Source organism: Myotis brandtii, unplaced genomic scaffold (assembly GCF_000412655.1).
Source record: "Myotis brandtii unplaced genomic scaffold, ASM41265v1 scaffold125, whole genome shotgun sequence".
NCBI lineage: Eukaryota > Metazoa > Chordata > Mammalia > Chiroptera > Vespertilionidae > Myotis > Myotis brandtii.
Window position 1 is genome coordinate 3,955,223 of NW_005354385.1, and position 21,854 is coordinate 3,977,076.

The following is a 21,854-nucleotide window of genomic DNA, read 5'->3' on the forward strand; positions in this document are numbered from 1 at the left end:
TATATTACATATATATAAAGAAAGGTGCTCCTTATAGGTCATAGCTAATGATGTTGGTTCTTCCCAAAAAGTATTTATTGAGCACCATTTTCTGTGTATGTATAATGATAATTGTGATTAATAAAAGTCAAACTCATTAAGCCAAAAGAAAAATGATGTAGGTCATTTTCCCACCACCCCCAAATTTATGATGTCAAGGATGCCACATGGAAGTGTAAAATGCCACATAGGGGATGAGATGATTACCATGGCTCCAACCTGGGAAATAGTTGCTTTTCTTGACCAAGTGCCATACAGGTCTTTTACTCGAGCAGTAGTGGGTGAAAGACTCAGGTGGGGTTTCCTAAATTTACAAATCTGGCTACTTGCCATTCCTCAGGGTGCCTGGGAGTTGCCACCCTGGTGTAGCCCTACAAATGTGCCTTGCAGAAATCCCTTCCCTCTCTTGGTAAGAGAAGCACAGTGAATTCTGGAATAAGAATTAATATAGTTTCAAAAAAGAGGGCTCATAAAATAAGTGGAAGACCAGGCCCACTACCCGGAAAAGGTGGGTGACATTAATGAGCTCTCTCTGGGGAGGAATGTTTTGAGTTTGAGGAGTGTGGATCAGGTACCTCATGTATATATGAAACTTTCTTAGTGTCAGATATGAAAACATCTAAATCACAGGAAGCTGAATCATAATGGCTGTATTCTGAAACAGCAAGCAGCTGTTTTTAACCATCATGTGGGTCTCAGATTCCTTTGAGGAAATATGTATGGACACAAAATTTTGCCAATAACCTTAAGAAGCTCATAGGTCACCCCTCCTCTACATGAAGAACTCTGCTCTCTATGATGGTCCCGGAGATGTACCAGAATGCTTTAGTCTAACGTGTGTTAAAGATTTCTTTTCTCTTCTGGAGCAAAATACAAGCTCTATTGTAACCTTGTTCTGCAACAAAGACTGCAGTGAGAGCCTGCTCAGCAGTTTCAGCAGATAATTTTTAGTTCAGAGTCTCCGTGAAATGATTCTAAATGTAAAACAACTTTCAAATACTATAGTTAGTCATTTGCTTTTTTATGATCCTAATGTCTTTCAGTTGTGAAAATAAAACAGTCATGTTAACACAAACCTATACACTGAAAAATGGATAGAGACAGATATAGGTGCTTGGGGTGGGGGGTGGGGGGGGCGGGACAGGAAGTGGTAACAGACTATAAAGCATGCTCTGGGAAATGAGACATTTTTATTTAGTGCTTTCCTATCCTACAGGTAAAACCTCTGCAGTTGGAGAGAATTTTGATAGAAAAAGGCTATGCTGTTTTAGTTAAAAATGGGAATGAAAATACATCTAGCCTATACAGAAGCAACATTCTTCCGGTTTACTGTTCACTAGTTTCCAAGAGTAGTAGGTAGACTGAGCTATGTGGAAATGTTTGGAGGGGCTCCATGCTAGGACTTTTGCGCATATGGCTTCTAAACTTCGCTTTCCTCAGGTGTATAAGGGTGATGATAACCTATTCCTTCCAGTTTTGAGGAAGGAAGAAACCAAAAAACAACTCTAACTCTTGATTTTGTTGTCAATGCAGTAATTTTTAAGTTGGCTATCATCCATTCACTTTTTCATTCAGAGAAATTGTGTGGTTTTTCTGAATTCTATATCCCTCTATATTCACTATTATAGGAGTTCGGGACCAAGTACTCTAGAGAGGAAGCATTCTTAGTATTTTTCAAAGCAAGATAGTCTAAAATTAAACAATGTATTGACTTTGCTGGATCTGAAATCCTTGCCATGGCCTGCAGTGCCTGGCCCCTCCACTCCCTGATTTCGTCCGTCTGTTCCCCTTCTCAGCACGCTCTAGTCACACTGGCTGCTTCCTAAATCACCCCAAGGCACACTTCTTCTCATCTTAGGACCTTGGTTTCTATCCCCGTGATTCTTTGCTTGCACAGTTTCTTCTCATCATTTAATTAACACGTAATGTCACCCAGCAGAGACATCCTGGCCTCACCGTATACAAAAATAGCTCCTTCTATTCACTAACATATCTCCTTACATATTTCCTTCATAGACTTTATGGCTATCTGAAATTATGTTTTTTACCATATTTATTTTCTGTTTTCTCCCTCGAAAATGCAGACTGCACAAGAGCAATGACCTTGTTGGGGATCCAGTGAATAAAAGTATCTGTTCTTGTGAGGATAAGGACACATATGTAATAACTTAATCAATAAAGAAATTATTTTAAAAAGTATCTGTTCTGCCTGAGGTGTCAATAATGGCATGCTGAATGAATGAATGAGCCTTTGTCTCACACTGAAATTACATGAGGAAAACCAGGGGTTCTGACTTGTGATTTCAAGTGGTGTGGGGATTTTTTCATAATACTAATTGTTTACTTAGTAAGAATTAGCAAAATGCTGAGCACATAGATAATTTAGTTCAAGTGCTTTACATGTATTAACTAATTTAATTTCTACAATTCTATGGGGTAGGTATTACTATTACTTCCATTTTATAGATGCAGAAATGGTGGTACAGGGAGATTAAGGAACTTGCTTGAGACTACATAGATAGTAGGCTTGGAAGCAGGACTTTGAGCCAGTGCTCTTTACCACCTAGGAGAAGTGCTTGATAAATACACCTTTATCATGTGCCCAGCACTGAGTGCTTCAGCCACATGGTGTCATTCCATCCTCGCTTCTGTCCTCACTTCTTCACTGAGGTAGGTCCTGTCCTTATGCCTTCTCTACGGATGGGGAAGCTGAGGCTTGGAGAGCTTAAGCAACTTGCCCAAGGTCCCATAGTTGGTTAGTGTTGCAAAAGGGAATTGAAAGTAGACAATTGAGTGTAGTGAAATCTATGATCTTAGATGATCGTAGGCATTGTCTCAAATTATAAGAACACTTTGGATTACTCTTGGTACACAGTCATTTTGAAATGTGTGAAGGATGTATTAGCCCTCCTCTCTGACTCAAAGGGTCTTCCATTACTTGGGGATTTGCATTACTTGGCCACAGATTCATAATAAATACAGAATAATCCAACTCAGAGAGATAAACAGGAGAAGCAGAATTTGTATGAATATACCCACTCGCCTGTAAGGTATAAAATAGTTGGCTAAATGTATGTTGCTTCAGAAAGAGCATAAGAATGGGTTTTAGAAATCTAATAACTGTGAAAGGTCAATTTTAGTTTCTAAAATGAACCAGGGTGGAATTATGTATATGTTTATATGTCACTAGGTCCAATTCTTTACTGAGCTGAAATGTGGTGTATGAAGTTTAGCACTACTCTTTTGTGAAACAGTAGTGTTAACAGTTTTGTTTTTTCAGCCCTGAATACTTCCTTAGGGACTTGGAATGAGATGATGGTGTGGCTACATTTTCTCTAATAATCAGTTCCATATCCAAGAGTAGGCATTTTTAGCCACACATGCAAAACCAAGATACTCACAACACAGGAGGGGGAAATAAAAACTCTAAAATTCACACATCGTTACACCGACTTCAAACAAAAGATCCGTGTAAAGAATTATGCCCATATATGTGGAGAGCAAACTTTTTTATTTGAAAAACTCTCTATACCCACTGAAACCAGTTGATTGGAAAATGAGTTCAGCCAATATTACTGAACTCTAAGATTCCAGCATTGTCACGGAACTTGTATTACAAGTGCTCTTACATACGCGATCCTATGTGATCCTACCTGAGCCTGGCTGATGCTCACAATTCCCCATGTGAGTGGGCAGGATGGATGTTATTAAGCCACTTTACAGATGAGGAAATTGAAGTTAATAGAATTTAAAGAGCTTGCCTAGGTCAGCCAGCTAATAAATAGCAGAGCCAGCACCTGAATAAAAGTCTCTGGATTCCAAGTTACATACTTTTTCTGCTGCCCCACCCCTCCCCCTGTCAAAGAGAACCTGTCAGTGGTGCTGTTGTAGGTTCTGAGCATTAATCCTGAAGATTGTTTTACTATCAGGTCTGCTTCTAGAGGGCAGAACCTATGGAGCTTAAAAATTAATGTATTTTTCCCTGGCCAGTGTGGTTCAGTTGGTTAGGCCTTGTCCTGTGCACCAAAGTGTTGCTGGTTCAATTCCCGGTAAGGGAACATGCCCCTGATGGGGGCATACAGAGGGCAGCGATGGATGTTTTGCTCTCACATCAATGTTTCTCTCTCTCTCTCTCTCTCTCTCTCTCTCTCTCTCTCTCCCCTTCCTTTCTCTCTAAAAATCAATAAAAATATGTTTTACTCAGTACTCTCAGCGTGCCTGCTGTTTTGTTGTGTTTCAGCCCTGCCTACTTTAAGTCCGTGAAAGCAGTGAGCAGGACTAACATGATATGGTTTTCAGCTGTTCAAAAACTGTAATTACGTTTTCTCTAGAACCTCTGGCAGCTTCTCTTTGTACCCAACGTGACAGAAACTGGCAGGATGGCATTTCACAGTGATTCTTGTTTCTCTTCTCACCGCCTGTGTGCCCTGGGATCCAGCAGACACTTTATGTCTCAGACTCATTGTCCTTTTACCCACTGTCCTTCCTACTGCTTCAATTTTTATTGTTTCCTCCAGGTTTTGAAAGAGTTGCAAAATTTCTCTAATGTAAGTGTTTACTCAGGGAATGGAATGGACAGATATGCGGTTCAGTAACTTCAGCTGAACAAGTCTCCAAACTGTGGTTGTTAGGAAGTGAGGTGATTCAGCAGGAAGTGAAGTGGGCCAGCCTGAGGCAGTGTTAGGGGGGTGGGGATGGGGGAATGGGGAGTGGTGGTGCAGCCAGGCCAGTACTGGCTGCTTGTTCTTCTGGAACCCAAATGGCCACTGGATGTCCTGCTAAAACTCAACTGGCTAGTGCAGAGGCCTGACCAGTAGAAGGCAGCCATTGCTTAACTCTCATCTGATCAGAAAGAATACAGTTCCCACATAGGCACTGGCCCTACAGAACAGGTAGATGGTTCAATATATTTGAATAATTAAGCTTTCCAAAGAGAAGCAAAACATACTCCTATTGACATGTAAAATGCATATAAACTCAACTAGTCCCTCTTTTCATTGTAGATATATGAGTTTTGGACTTGCCCAGACCCAAGGTCAGAATGCTGCTCTTCTGTCATGCTCTAGCTGTAGCAGTTGTCCAGATCTTTATCTTCTCAGAAAACCGGGCCTTTGCCAAGAACATCAACTTCTATAACGTGAGGCCTCCTCTCGACCGTAAGTAGTGGTTACCATTGTAGGTCATGACTGTGGAGCCAGAATGCCTATTTGAAGTTCCTGTTTCCACCTATAGTAACTTTGCCTTTTCGAGACCATTTGGTTTAATACCTCGAATAAGACAGAAAGTCTTCACTGCTTCTGACATTCTCTCCATTTCTTTAAAATGCTTTGGCTTCCTGTTGAAGTCTCAAAAGGGTTCTTGTTTAAGATAATCTCTTGAGCACTGTGCCTAAGAATGGCAGAGGAAGTTCAGTGTTCTTTGTTCCTCTCTTCACTGGAGGAGGATATTGGCTGTAGGAAGTTTCTGCATCAATGATATATTCTATCAATGGCCATTAACATTTTGTTTTTTAATCCTCACCTGAGGATATGTTTTTATTTTATTGATTTTTGGAGAGAGAGGAAGGGGGAGAGAGAGGGAAAGAAACATCAATGTGTGAGAGAAACAGTGATCAGTTGCCTCCCATACCTGCCCCAACTAGGTGATCAAGCCCACAACCTTCTGTTGTACCGGACAAGGATCCAACCAACTGAGCCACCTGGCCAGGGCTCAATGACCATTAACAATCTTGAAAACAGATTAGTATGTGTAAAATTTGGAGGAAATATACTTGGACTTTCATGAATATTATGCGCAGTTAGGAAAGGCTGTAAAACTCAGCTTTCCCACTAATAACTTAAAAATAAACAAATAGCATATCTTATCTATATGATGATTTATATTTTTATATACATATATGTGTGTGCATATGTGCTTGTATACATATGTCATCTCCCCTCCTTTCTCTCTCTTCAGACAAGTAAAACTTATCTACTTCTCTGATATACTTTATTAGAGAGAGGTTGTTATAGATAAAATTTGTTGGTAGAAATGTGAATGCCTGTGGTTCCCACACCTGAAAGAGTATCAGAATCATGATAAATGCCTTTAAAACTAAACATTCCTGGGTCCCTTCTCCAGAGATTCAATAGTCAGGAGGGTGGGCTATAAATTATATTTTTCTTTTCTTTTTCCCCTCCCTCTTCTTTTAAAATAGCTCTCCTGAGACTATATATACACAGCCAGGCTTGGGAACCACAGTCTTTACACAACTCCTAAAGAGAGCCTGTGTCATTATAGATTTCCACTTTGGACTTTTTTTATTATTTAGGACATTCATTCACCAGCATTAAGTAGTAGTATTTTGTTTTTAGATTTTAAGAAAAATTTCTATTACAGTTGATATACAATATTATATTGGTTTCAGGTATACAGCTTAGTGGTTAGACATTTGTATAACTTATGAAGTGATCCCCCAATATGTCTGGTACCCATCTGACACCATACATAGTTATTGGAATATTACTGACTACTAGAGGCCAGGTGCACCAAATTCGTGCACTTGGGGGGGGTGTCCCCTCAGCCCGGATTACGAGAGGGTGCAGGCCAGGCCAAGGGACCCCACTGGAGCACGATCGGGGCTGGGGAGGGACATGGGAGGTTGGCCAGCCAGGGAGGGACCATAGGAGGACTCCAGGGCATGTCTGGCCCATCTCCCTCAGTCCCAATCAGCCGGACCCCAGCAGCAAGCTAACCTACCAGTCAGAGTGTCTGTCCTCTGGTGGTCAGTGCATATCATAGCAACTGATCGGCCAGTCGACTGTCTACCCCTTGGTGGTTAGTGCATGTCATAGTGACTGTTTGACTGGTTGACTATCTGCCTCCTGGTGGTCAGTGCATGTCATAGCGAGCGGTTGAGCAGCCTTAGCATATCATTAGCAGATTATACTTTGATTGGTTGAACAGATGACCAGACGACCAGACCCTTCGCATGTTCGGCTTTTATTATATAGGATATTTCCTATGCTGTACTTTACATCCCTGTGCCTTTTTATAACTAGCAATTTATACTTCTTAACCCTTTCCCTTTTGTTACTGAAGTGTTAGTAATTTTAAAACTGTGCTGCTTTAATAGGCAAAAATGAATTTCATTACTTCTTTTTTGCCTATCTAATTCACTTCTATACATAGGCAAAACTGAAATGTATTTGTAATACTTAATTTCATGTCCTCTGAACTGTCACCTTTGGTATGTCACTCTTGTTTTATGCATCAATATTTATCCTCTCCTGTATCTTCAGTACCCGCTGCTTTCTAATTATCATCCCAACTGTGGTCAGGTTACTAGGATGGTTTGGGGTGAAAGTTTCACACAGGGCTTTATACACTGGCTTATAGAAAAATGTTAAATTTATTGTACTTTTTATTTTGTGCCCATGAAAATAACAAGATAAAAGATAGGAAAAAAGCATAAAGACAAAAAAGAGAAATGAATATACTAGTTGCTCTCAAACCAGACTGCCAGCAGCTCCTAATTCCTTCTTTCCATTATACCCTGGCCTGAGCATAGGGTCTGAGAATTACTATCATCCTTGTATTAAATGATCCATTCTTAGTTGAGGTCTAATGCAATAATTGACATATACAAATGAGATTGTTTGATTGCGGTTAAATGCAGCTGTAATGGAAGTACATGTGGATGGAAACCAGAATGATTTGATGTGCCGGGGACTCCATTAGATATTTTTCTTGCCACCGCCTGTTCAATTTTCACTATACCTCTGCAAGTCATGGGGACCTTTATTGTTACTATTATTATGCATAGTATTATTTCTTTGAAGTTAAAAATGATGCAACTAATTAGTGGGAAGGGAAGAGTTCAAGCTCAGGTTAATCTGACTCCAGTTCTTTTCAGGAATGAAACCATATCAAATTATTGGCTCCAATGCTGCCTCCACCCTTACCCATCCCCATATCCCCTTAATCCCCATTATTCCCAAGTTATAAATTATTATAGAACAATACCATGAATATTTCAAAGTGGCTTGTGGAATGATTTTTATTACTCTTTAATAGATATTTATAGGTGAAATATTTAAAGAAAAGGGAATAAAGAAATTGCCCAGAGTTTGGCAGTTAAGTCTAGCTCCCTAGAAACAGAAATTCTAAGTATAATGGCTTGTAAATTTTGTCTAATCTTATAAAAGTTGCTAATTTTGTGCCATATTTGATGTTAAAAATGTTTGTCTTTTCACTGTGCATTTTTCTTTAAAGCTACACCATTTCCAAACAGCTTCAAGTGTTTTACCTGTGAAAATGCAGGAGATAATTATAACTGCAATCGATGGGCAGAAGACAAGTGGTGTCCACAAAGTAAGTGAGCTGAGTTTGGGAGACTCCTTTGGGATCACATCTCATTTAGGTGTCTCTTGATAAGCCAACAGGTTGATGGTATTCTATAGAAATTAGAGATTTCTCTTAAGAGACCATTGTGACATTAGACTACTCTGAGAACACTTGGAAACTGATGGTGTAGCCTCAATTTGTAGTTGTGTGTTACTTGAGAAAGGATTTCTTAAATAGTATTTACCCAGGAGAAAAAATAGACTACAATGTTGACTAAGGCATTCTAAGAATTTCAGAAATGCTTGATGATATCTCCAGAAAAGTCATACTTACTGGCTAAAGCAGTGGTTCTCAACCTTCTGGCCCTTTAAATACAGTTCCTCATGTGGTGACCCAACCATAAAATTAATTTCGTTGCTACTTCATAACTGTAATGTTGCTACTGTTATGAATCATAATGTAAATATCTGATATGCAGGATGGTCTTAGGCGACCCCTGTGAAAGGGTCGTTCAACCGCCAAAGGGGTCGCGACCCACAGGTTGAGAACCGCTGGGCTAAAGCAAAGGAAAGGTTTTGTATTCTTGAGATACAATGATGGTTGGGGAAGTCTTTTATTCATTTGACAAATGTTTTATATTGTTAGTTCGTTTTGTTCACTGATATAGCCTTAGTTTAATCCAGTGCCTGGCCCATATTAGGCACTCAGTAAGTATTTGTTGACAGAATGAATGGATGCCTTTGATTAGATAGTCAGGGAGTCTTCTCTGAGGAGTGTACATTTGAAAGAAGACCTGAATGACCAAAACAAGCAAGCTACATGGACATCTGTGGGAATAGCATGGTAATAAGAGGGAACAGCAAATGCAAAGGCTACAAGAGGCAAGATTTGGCCTCTTCAGTGAACAGGGAGAAGGCTGGCCAGTGAGGCTTAGTGGAAGAATGTTGAGGAGGTAAGGACTGGGACACACACAGGACCTTCTTTTTCTAATAAAGAGTTTGGATTTTATTGTAAATATGATAGGAAGCTTGTAGAGGGGTTTTAAACTAGAGAATATAAGATGCTAGTTGTGTTCTAAAATATTGCTCTTTGCTATGTGGAGAAAGGATGGTTTGGGACAAGAGTAGAAGGGGACACCAAGTAGGGTATTTTGTTATCTTCAGGTGGAGAAGATGATGACTTGGACCAGGGTGGTAGGTGTAGAGGGGGCAAGAGGTTGAATGATATACAAACATGGAGGTAAAGCAGACAGGATGTCTGATGGATGATTGGGAATTGAGAAACTACTTACAGCTATAAGGAGATCAGACTGTTAGATTTTAGAAGTACCTTTTTTGTTTGTTTGTTTTGTTTTTGGTGTGTGTGTGTGTGTGTGTGTGTGTGTTTTGTTTTTTAGTTTTGCAAATGTAAAAGGCGAAAGAAAACAAACAAACTCTTCCAGAATTAGAGATGACTAGTTTCGGTCTACTATTATCTTGAATCTTTTGGAAATTTCTGCATCAAATTATATATAGCAGTGAAATAGACTTACCTCTTCCAGATAAATAGTACACACTAAAGACCTTAATGCTGCTGGAGACTCTTATGCCATAAAGTAGCACAAGTGATTATGACATATACTCGGGCAGCATTTTTCATTATTTCTTTTCAAGAATAATCAATAACCAAAATATTTTTTGTTGGGGTTCTTTTACATTTCTGTAGAGCAATCCACCTTAAATTGTGTGTGTTTGTGAGTGCATGTGCACACAGGGTGTACACATTTGGGGACTTGTTTTCACATTTTTTTTTGCAGAAATTCATCTCAATTATTGCAGAGTGTTTGAGGATGCCCAGCGCCTCTCTTCACTACCTTATTTCCGAGGGTGGTGTTATTCTTTAACTCTTTGCTTTAAAGCCTCCTGAAAACTGGGCGTTACGGGTTAGAACAGTGTAAATTGGGGCATTGGTGTCCATCCTGTTGTGCCTTAGCTCATTGGAAACTGCTTTCTTTGTTCTTTTGAATTGCCCCAAAACAGTTCCTACTAGGTCTGTGCATAATGCTCCGACTTGTCATTAATTAATCAAATCCATTTTAATGGGATCATACATGGGTATTTCTGGGTTTTATCTGTTGAAAGATGTGAACAAAAGGGGGAAGCTGCTGGTTTCCACCACCAAGAAAACACCAGTGTTGGAAGCGGGAAGACAGTCGGCTCTTCCACATCCACCCTGGGAACCGGAGGGTGACAGGGAGTGACCCTGCATTCCCGCACGCATGCCAGTGCATTCGTGACTGTGCACCAGTCCAGCCGCAAGATGCTAACCATCTGGAATTCTAAGTGAGGGTATCATTTCTTACCTTTCAGTTTGTCATTATTTAGGGAAATGATAGTCAACCATTTCTTGGGGCCAACGGACCTGCAGCTATTGTTCTTTGTCATCTTAGGTTTCCTTTTCACCTCACAGCTTTACTTCTGTGGTCTGCTGGTGTTGTGAAGAGAGGTTCTCTGTGTAACAGGATATGACACGAATGACATTTCTTATTTTATTTACCCTGGCTTTTATTCTGACTTTCTAGGGCTGCTTTAACATGTGTGACATTTCATATGAACACATGCAGCTACCAGTTTTCAATTCTTTGTTTGGAGCGAAGTTGAAATGCCTTTCCAAAACATTTGGTGGTTCCCTTTTCTTCTGAAACCACAAGTCAGCTACTCTTGTCGAGCATGTTACAGCACCATCTAGTTTGACATTAAGTATACCGAGAGGCAGAATAGTGTCTGGTTAAGAGCACAAACCTTGGAAAACTGCCTTGGTTAGAATCCTACCTCCCACCACTTTCTACCTGTGTGACTGTGGACAAGAAACTGTGCTTCAGGCTTTTATTTTATTTTATCTGTAACATGAGGATATTAATATGACTTCTCTTAAGACTTACTCTAAGGATTGAATGAGTGAATACATGTAAAAAGAGTATTTGGCTGGTGATACCCACTCAATATGTGTTCACTATTGTTGTTATTAATTAAATCTTACAACAACCCTGTCAAAATGCCAAGGCACTTATTATCATAATTTACTAAAAAGAAAATGAACCTAAAGCAATTTACACATTCAATGCAACCCCTATCGAAATCCCAATGGCATTTTCACAGAAATAGAACCAAAAAAATCTTTACATTTGTGTGGAACCACAAAAGACCCTGGATAGCAAAAGCAACTCTGAGAAAAAAGAACAAAGCCAGAGGTATCATACTCCCAGATTTCAAACTGTACTAGAAAGCTGTAGTAATCAAAACAGTACAGTATAGTACTTACAGAAAAACTGACATACAGACCAATGAAACAGAATTGAGAGCCCAGAAATAAACCCATATAAATGTGGTCAAATAACTTATGACAAAGGAGAAAAGGATATACAATTAAGAAAGGAAAGTCTCTTCAATAAATGGTATTGGGGAAACTAGACAGTCATATGCAAAAGAATGAAACTTACACCATACATAAAAATTAACTCAAAATGGATTAAAAACTTGATTGCAAGACATGAAGCAATAAAATGCAAAGAAGAAAAACTAAGTTTCTGGACATTGGTCTTATGGGTGTGTTTGCATATTTTACTCCAAAAGCAAGGAAAACAAAAGCAATAATAAACAAATGGGACTACATCAACTTAAAAAGTTTCTGCACAACAAAGGAAACCATCAACAAAACAAAAAGGCAGCAAACCAAATGGAAGAAGATATTTGCAAATGATATTTCCTATAAGGGGATAATATTAAAAATATATAAAGAACCCGTACATTTCAACAACAACAACAACAAAAATCCAATTAAAAAATTGGCAGAGGACCCGAATAGACACTTCTCCCAAGAAGACATACAAATGGCCAACAGATATCTGAAAAGATGCTCAACTTCACTAGCTATAATGTAAATGTAAATCAAAATCACAGTGAGATACCACCTCACTCCTGTTAGAATGGTTATTATCAATAATATAAGAAATAATAAGTATTTTAAAAGATGTGGAGAAAAAGGAACCCTCATTCATTGTAAACAGGTATAGCCATGATGGAAAACAGGATGGAGGTTCTTCAAAAAATTAAGACTAGAACTACCATAGGATCCAGCAATTCCTCTTCTGGGTACTTATCTGAAGAATATGAAAACACTAATTTGTAAAGATGTATGCGCCTCCATGTTCATTACAGCATTATTTACAATAGCCAGGCTATGAAAGCAACCTAAGTGTCCACTGACAGACGAGTGGTTAAAGAAGAGTGGTGCATATATGCAATGGAAAACTACTCAGCCATAAAAAAGATAGAAATATTGAAATATTGCCAATATTTCTTGAGCGTATTGTGCGAAGTGAAATAAATCAGATGGAAAAGAACAAAAAACACATGATTTTATTCATATATGGAATATAAAACCAAAAAGTAACAAACAAAGTAACAAAACAAAACAAAGATAAAGTCATGGATACAACAGATGGGTGGTTACTAGAGGGGAGGTGGGAGGGCAAATTGGGTAAAGGGGCTCAAATATATGCTAACAGAAGGAAACTAGACTTTTCATGGTGAGCACACCGTGTAGTATACAGATGTCAAGTGATAATATTGTACACCTGAAATTTACATAATGTTAAGAACCATTGTTAACTCAGTATTTTTTAAAAATAATAGTAAACATTTTAAAAAAAGAAAATTACCTCAAAGGTGCTAACGTAGCTTGCTTGCTTATGACAAAGGCAATTTCATAAGTCCAGTATTCTCAACTTTAGTCAAATATTTTCCCCCCATTCTATGACGTTGCTGTTGTAGTCCCTTCTCAAAAAACAAAACAGCATTTTACTGGCCTGAGGTAACTATAGAAGAGCTACAGAACTAAAGCGAATGTTCTGGGAGAGTGAGTGAAATCACTCTCTCTAAAGAACCCTAAGTAATAAGATGTGAGTGATTAAAGCTATAAGGATAGGTCCATGTAGAAATGGGTTAGCTATAAAATGGGGGAAGGGGACAGATAAAGTAACAGTTAATTAAAGAAGAGGAGAACATAGAAATACTTTGAGTAAGGAAGGTGGTCTTGATGTGTACTTTGAAGCACCTGCTTTTCATTCCACACGGCCTATTAATGTATCAAATGTTGAATAATGCAACCAGAGTATTCTGATCCATTGCATTTTAAATTCACATTTTCCACTTTATTTTAGGCATAGAACATGTGCTTCAGAGAGAGAGAGATGAGGCAGAGACAGATACTGACACATTCATATGAAATGGGCAAACCTATGGTTCTGATGAAAAGCTTGTCCAGTTTTTTCTCAGTTTTAGCTGGCACCAAAGGATAGGTGCCTGTTTTATATTCATTTTAAAAATGCACGAGTGCTTAAAAAATGAATGTCTTTTAATATATATACATTATACATATATATGTGTGTGTATATATATACACATACATACATACATACACACTATTTCAGAGAAGAAGGAAGAAGGAGAGAGAGATAGAAATATCAATGATGAGAGAACCATTGATTGGCTGGGGATTGAGCCCACAACCCAGGCATGTGCCATGGTGGGGAATCAAATTGTGACCTCCTGGTTCATAGGCTGACACTCAACCACTGAGCCATGCTGTCTGGGCCAAAAGTGAATGCCTTTTTAAAAATACCACCTAGAAACCCTAGAGATCTCTGCCATTGTATTTCTTGCCTAGAAACCTGAGGATCATCCTGAATTTTAGTCATTTCTGAAGTGATTGTTGAGTGTCTTTTTTCCAATGTGAAAAATGAAGTCGTCTTTTCTTTTCCTCCTGCCTAGACACACAGTACTGTTTGACAGTTCATCACTTTACCAGTCATGGAAGAAGTACATCCATCACCAAAAAATGTGCCTCCAGAAGTGAATGTCATTCAGTTGGCTGCCACCACAGCCGAGATTCTGAACATACAGTAAGGAGTATGCGTGTACGTGAACGTGTGCGGGTGCATGTGTGTGTGTGTGTGTGTGTGTGTGTGTGTGTGTGTGAAGTTACTGCCCTAAGGTGTCTTGCTAGTGATGGTTAGTTATATGCCATGGAGAGGCAGGAAGGATAAGTAATATGTTGAACCTGTTTATACAGTGATGCAATGGAGACCTAAGAGAAGTTGAAGACTTTCTGTTCTTCAACAAAAAATAATGTTACTAAAAGCTAATGATAGTTCCCAGACTCCAGGGCTAGACCCCTAGACCTTGGACTTTGGGTGAATTGTCTGAAGTCGTGTCTGGAAGCCCAAGAATAAACCATCCATGAGAGAAGGGCAAGTGCTACAGGGCTCAGCTCACCTATTTTGCTTATGGCCAGAAATCACCAAGAAGACTGGACAGGGCAGCTGGAAGGTGGAAAGAGGAAAATGGTGGCACCTTCTCACCCAGTAGCTCTGCTTAGATGAGGAAGCAAGAGTCTGAAAGATTAACCTCAGTTTAATATGATGAACTATAGATACAGTTTTAGATCAATGGAACTCTTTCATTTTCTCATTCTAACATCCTAAATGAGCATTTTACTCTTTTGTATGTCTGGAACCCTAAAATGCTTGAGAAAAAATTACTTGAGAGTATGTTAATTTCATGAGGTTTTAGAACTTGACTTAGCCTGTATGTACAGAAAAGTGGCTTCTAGCTCTGGCTGCAGGGAGAGTCTCTAGGGGAGCTTGTTTAAGCCATGGTGGTGGTGAGAGGGGCCATCCCAGGCCAACTGAGACAAAACCTCAGGGTGGGGTCCTGGGCGTCAGGATGTTTTTTTGTTTTGTTTTAAGTTCCCCAAGGAGATTCTGATGTGCAGCCTACCTTAAAAAGCACTGATAAAGATACTTAAGAGTCACTGTCTTTATCTTCCCTAGCCATCCTGGAAGCCTCTATGAATGGCGAGGATTATAAGGTTGAGGCATTTTACCAGGTATTAAGGCAGGTGATGGCTTCCCCTGAAAACACCTTGTGCTATCAGGGAGCAAGCAGTTTTCATCGCTCAGCAACCATAATTAGCAAGTCATTGCTGTTGTAATGATAGTAATCAGGTGTTCTATAGACAATAGAGGGGCATTATTATCCCCTAACAAGGAGTACTGAGAAAGAAAATCAATGGGCAATCCAAGATGTTTCTAGCTTTCATTTTTGTTTCAGTGTTTTCCCTTACAAGCCTTCAGAAGATTTGTTGACTCAATCAAACAGTCTTATTCAGTTGCCCTTCCTCTTCTTTCCCCTGCTTATGCTTGGGCTGGTATAGATAAAACACGGTTAAGAAAAGATTCTCCAGATGTTCCTTACTTTTAGGTCAATGGAAGGAAGGCTACCCAAGGGCCTGGGTGGCTGATAGACTGTTAACCAACTCTCATTCTGTCTGTCCTCAGCTAGAGATCCAGAAGCTTTTGTTTTGTTTTGTTGTTTGTTTGTTTCACCCTTCCCTCTTCTTCCTGCTACTCATTCTCTCATTTCCCTCTGCTCTTCCTTTTGTAACAGGAGTGTAGGTCGTGCTGTGAAGGAATGATCTGCAATGTGGAATTACCCACCAACCACACTAACGCGGTCTTCGCCGTAATGCACGCTCAGAGAACGTCTGGGAGCAGTGCCCACACGCTCTGCCTGCCAGCGCTTGCCTGGGTTTTCATGCTTCCGTTGATATGATGCCACCATTCCTAGGAGAGACAGAGCCCAGCCCTCTGACGCACAAACTAAAAACTGTGTAAACAGCGAACTTTTGAGTGAAGAGCAATCTTGCAATTGGTGAAGAGTACACATTGGACTCAAAGCAGAAGACAGTTGTTTGCTTGGTTAAAAAGCTCTTGCATGAGGCCATGATATTCGGGAAGGGAATTTGGCCCGGACTGAGGGCATTATCTGGCTTCCAGGCTTCCTGGTCAAAGAGGCTGCATTTTGTCACTTTTGCAGGAAGGATCCTGCCAGCACCCACAATGGACAGGCTGTAGTAGCCTATGTTGTCCCCACCTGACCAGGCCTTTAGCTGAAAGGACTCCTTGACCTCATTGATCCTTTCAGAAGCTGCTGGGTCAGATCTTCTCTTTCTGTGATTAGTTCAGAGTGTCTCTGGGAAGTTTAACCCTTCCCCCGGTGAAAAAGCAATGTGTGCTAATTGTGTGTGTGTGGAGGAGAATAAAGCTTTTAAATTATGCAGAGTAAAATGCATGCTTGGGTGTTGCCTGACTGACATGAAGATCTCAGATGAAACACATTTACCAGTGTCATAACGGTGGTCACTGAAGTTATGCTTTACACACACCCTGGGGGATATTTTCTGGCTTAAACTATAAAACGTCATGCCAAAGTGACTTAGTATTTTCTTTTTGGGGAAGTACACTTCTTAGAATGCTAAATGCAAAGTATGTGAATTTAGAAGGTCAGGAAACCTTCCTGATGAAGGAGGATGATATCTTATCACACGATGAACCCTTAGGAGTAGCAGATTAAAGTCAGAGAACCTAGCAAGACGGTCCCTCTTCCCCGCAGTCAGCTTCTCTCTGGCAGGGCCACCAAGAAAACTTTCTAAAAACATCCTAAAACATTGTGTCCCCATATCTCCTTCTCTTTCCCATTTTGAACAGTCTCAGAATGTCAAATAAGCACCTTCTTTTTATTCCTAGAATCCTGATTTCCTGCCTTTACACTTTGGGGTGATCTTTAAACACTCTGCCCTTGTATGCATAGTGATGAGTTAATAGAGTCTTTGTGTTTTATTGAACATCCACCATTAGGACACCCAGTGCTCCATAGTACCCATTAATGATACTATCCTTGCCATGCACACTCACCTATGATGAGGGTTGGTAAATTATGGCCCATGGGCCAAATATGCCTCACTGTTCTTAGTCTGCTAGACTGCTGTAACAAATATACTTTTAATTGAATGACTGAAACAAAAACATTTAATTCTCACAGTTCTAGGTGCTAGAAAGTCCAAGATCAAGGTGCCAGCAGATTGTGTCTGATGAGGGCCCTCATCATGGTTTGCAGAACACCATCTATTTGTATGATCTCAGGGCAGAAAGCAGGGAGAGAGCTCCATTCCCTGCATTCCCTTATGAGGGCACTAATCCATTCATGAGGGCTCTACATTCATGACCTAATTATCAAAGGTCCCGCATCCAAATACCATCACATTAGGTATTCAACATATGAATTGGGGTGGAGGGCACAAACATTTAGTCCATATCAACTACCTATTTTTGTGACTAAAGTTTTATTGGAACACAGCCATGTCTTTTCACTTACATATTGTCTAGGGCTGCTTTCATGCTACAACAGGAAGGATGAGTAGATAGATGCAATCTCAAAGGTCCCACATCCAAATACCATCACATTAGGTATTCAACATATGAATTGGGGTGGAGGGCACAAACATTTAGTCCATATCAACTACCTATTTTTGTGAATAAAGTTTTATTGGAACACAGCCATGTCTTTTCATTTACATATTGTCTAGGGCTGCTTTCATGCTACAACAGGAAGGATGAGTAGATAGATGCAATAGATGCCGCAGAGTGTGTATGGCCGACTAAGTCTAAAAGTTGTACAATGAGTAGATAGATGCAGCAGAGTGTGTATGGCCGACTAAGTCTAAAAGTTGTACTGCCTTGTCCTTTACAGGAAAATCGCCGACCTCTAACCTGTGAAATGGCAAAACTGCATTGGGAGAAAGCTGCTTGCTTTGCAGGGCCTGTGATGCTCATGGTGGTTACTCAGCCTGGGAAGGGCTTGCCAGGTCACTTTGCTTATTTTCTCTGTCTTCTGCATCAGTGCATTTTTCTTCTCTGTTTTGTTTGTCCCACTCATTTGATTCAGTCTCTTAGTAGTAATGTGCTGATGTCAGGGGCTGGGCCGTGTGCTTGTTTTTTCTTCTCTTTGATGCAATGGGAGGGTCTCAACTTAAGGCTCTTCAGCCTCCAATAAAACAGGGAGGAGGCAGACATCATTATCTCCCTGCTTATGGTTGAATAGTAGACTCACCTGGAAGCATCGTTTTGAAGCCTGATACAGATTTATCCCACCTCTCACTCAGCACCTTGAAGTATTTGAGTTTTTGTAGCTGTGCTTGTTTGAAATTAATTATATATGGCTTCACTTGGAACAGTTTAATAGCATCTTTGCTGTCTTCTTATTCCTCAGGGTTTCTTTTGACTGTGTAATTGACGAATTGTCTGGTGAAAAACCATTAGCAGACATTTTCTTTCTGACTTTGTTTCTGCTGTCTGGATTAATGAATTTTCCTTTGTGTGTGTGTTTTCTTTCTTGAGGAAACATCTTAATTTTCTCTTCTTCACCCCCACACATTGTGTTTTTATGGATTTCACTACTCATCACCACTTCCATAAGCATCTAAACTAGAGCTATATTGAGCAAAAGAGGGAACGTACAGAGAAAACTCACTCCTGGCAAAGATGGCCTAGTAAGTACAGGTGCCAGATTTCCAAATAAAGACATGGAATGAGCCATTGAACCTGAATTTTAGACAAACAACAAACACTTTTTTATATATGGCAGTGTTTCAAGTCTTTGTAATAAATCAGAATCTTCTGCATAACTCATAACAATAAAATTCCTAGGGCTTCCTAGTGGTATTGATTCAGTAGATCTGGGATGAAGTGCAAGTTTAACCCCAATAATTGAATGTTAAAAAAAAAATGAAGCTCTCAGGTGAGTGTGATGTTCAGCTCTTCTCCTTAGCCACATAATAGAAATGCTAATGAATACTAATATGTGCACAAGTAACTGGGTAAAAGCTCAGGGCTCTCCCAGACCAGCAGGATCAGATTACCTAGAAACTCATTAGAAATGCAAATTCTCCATTTCAGACATTGACTCAGAAACTCTGGGGGTTCAGTCTGTATGTTAGTAAGGCCTCCAGGTGCTTCTGATGCACACACAAGCTCAAGAACTCCTGGACCCGAAAAGTGGTTCCCAAATGTCTTCCGTAAATGGGTCCCTGGTGGCTGTGTGAGAATCACACGGGGAACTTGTAAAAAAGAGAGCGAGAGAAGAAGGAGAAGGAGAAGGAAATAAAGAAAAAGAAAAGAGCCAGGCTGGCAGGCTTAGTGGTGGAGCATTGACCTATGAACCTGGAGGTCACAGTTCAATTAAAAAGTGGTTCCCAAATGTCTTCCGTAAATGGGTCACTGGTGGCTGTGTGAGAATCACACAGGGAACTTGTAAAAAAGAGAGCGAGAGAAGAAGGGGAAAGAGAAGGAAATAAAGAAAAAGAAAAGAGCCCGGCTGGCATGGCTCAGTGGTGCAGCATTAACCTATGAACCTGGAGGTCACAGTTCAATTCCTGGTCAGGGCACATGCCTGGGTTGTGGGCTCGATCCCCAGTGAGGGATGTGCAGGAGGCAGCCAATCAATGGTTTTTCTCTCATCGTTGCTGTTTCAATCTCCCTCTCCCTCTCCCTTCCTCTCTGAAATCAATAAAAATATATTTTTAAAAAAGAAAAAGAAAGAAAATGGAACTCCAGAGAGTTAGATTTGTTACATTTGAGTTGCGACAGAAAATCTGCATTTTTAAGAAACTCTTAATCCTGATACACAGCCACTTTGGGAGCCATTCAACTAGAGAATAAGAGATGGGCGAAATGTTGGTGACCAGAAGGCCCAGATTCCAACACCTGACCTTTGAGTTCTAATATAAACATCCCATGCATTATAAGTTGACTCTATGTGGTGTCTCCAATGTAATTTAAAATCTAGGATAAAAAAAAATAGATCCACCCATTAGAGTCCATGGATTTTTTTTTTTTTTAGTCCATTATATAAGGACCTGGGATGGCCACGCACCCCAGGCCTCAGACTAATTTAATTTGCCTCTAGTGAGCAAGAAATGAAGTTCTTGTCATCAAAATGTGCAATGAGAATTGGGGTAGTGGGGGCAGGAAAGGAGGGGAATGTGTGGGTTTGTTGTAATAAAAGGCACAAGGGGATTTGCTGTGAATATGAGGAGGGTCTGAGGGAATGGCCTGTCAAGGTCCATTTCGAATAGATCTGCATTCCAGAATAAACTTTGAATTCCCATCCATCACTTATTTTCCAACAAAGAAAGAAAATGGTACCAAAACATCCTCCACCACCGCCACCTCCACCCCCACCCCCACCCCCAGAAATAACTAAACTCTTCCTAAACCCAACTCAGGGTAAGTTAGAAATTGCAGCCATTGTTTTCCGTACAGTCTGCACTCTGTCATGTCAGTCACTGTGTAAAACGTATTTCATAAGGAGAGGGAAGGGGTGGGTCGCTTTTGCTTTCTCGCTGGGAAAGAACTTACAAAGCTCAAAGCGTGGAGTGAGTAATAGGAAGTGGCTTGGACTTGGGAGGTGAGGTTGAAATCTATCTCAGGTTTGTGAAATTGCTAACTAGCACACAAATGTGTTGTGACTGCTCGATTGCCGTCTTATAAAACCTTGCTCTGACCTTTGCGGTTTGGACCGATCATTTGTGATGGGTACCCTGCGATTTGTGGGGGGTTCCATTGTGATGCTGGATATGCCCGCGTCAAAGTTACACCAGAAGACAAAGGCTGGTGGTGGATGTGCACAGGTGAGTGTTATAGAAACTGGAAAACCAATGGCTGACAGAATTTGAGTCTGCCTTTAGGTGGCGTTCCACTCCTGTGCCCCCGAAACAGTCCAGCATCTCTGTCCCGCTTCCCACTTTTCCCTTTGCCTTCATAGTTTTGCCTCCTTCCCAACCCCCTCCCTCATCGTCTTGGCCTCGGAGCTGTCTTTGAAGGAATCCGGAGTGGGAGATAACCATGGATTCAGCTGTGAAATATAAGACTTACACGGCCACATCACGAATCTGCACTTTGAACAAGCACCTGATCACAATACTGGTGATTCTGATACTGGCAGTCTTAGGGCATCGTTTTAGAAACAGTAACACAGGGCCTCTGCATGAGGCTGGAAATGCGTAAGGTGAGAGCATCACCCAGTTCCTAACCCTCTGCACGTGCTCTTTTCTGGTCCATGGACACCTGGAGGCACTGGCTTGGCAGAGCGGCTGCGTCGAGCACAGTCCTGGGAAGCCTGGGACATGTGGGAGCCGAGGGAAACCCGGAGGCTCTCCCAGGCGAGCAGGATGCCCAGGACTCTGACCATCCGCTGGGCTCCCTGCCGGTCATGGCTGAGTGAGGCAGTAAGGAGCAAGGTAAAGGGCAAGGTGAGCCCATCCACAGGGACTGAGCCAGGGGTCCTCAAACTTTTTAAACAGGGGGCCAGTTCACTGTCCCTCAGACCGTTGGAGGGCCGGACTATAGTTTTTAAAAAAACTATGAACAGATTTCTATGCACACTGCACATATCTTATTTTGAAGTAAAAAAACAAAACGGGAACAAATACAATATTTGTATTTGCATGTGGCCCGCAGGCCGTAGTTTGAGGACCCCTGGACTGAGCAGAGACTAAAAATATTCTTTGAAAGAGGATAAGCAACATGGATAAAAAGGATGAACAGTTTCCGG

General features: G+C 40.6%; 1 protein-coding gene across 5 annotated transcripts in view; it reads left to right on the forward strand.

Annotated features, from left to right (window-relative positions):
- Positions 1-16,674, forward strand: part of LYPD6B (LY6/PLAUR domain containing 6B) — a 67,055-nt gene extending 50,381 nt beyond the window's left edge. For all 5 annotated transcript variants that reach the window (XM_014534031.1, XM_014534032.1, XM_014534035.1 and 2 more), the window contains 4 exons: positions 5,043-5,195; positions 8,293-8,391; positions 14,175-14,305; positions 15,852-16,674. In XM_014534031.1, coding sequence (XP_014389517.1) covers positions 5,081-5,195; positions 8,293-8,391; positions 14,175-14,305; positions 15,852-16,016 — 510 coding nt within the window. In that variant the 5' untranslated portion in view covers positions 5,043-5,080 and the 3' untranslated portion in view covers positions 16,017-16,674. The remainder of the gene's footprint in view (positions 1-5,042; positions 5,196-8,292; positions 8,392-14,174; positions 14,306-15,851) is intronic.
- Positions 16,675-21,854: the final 5,180 nt, after the last annotated feature.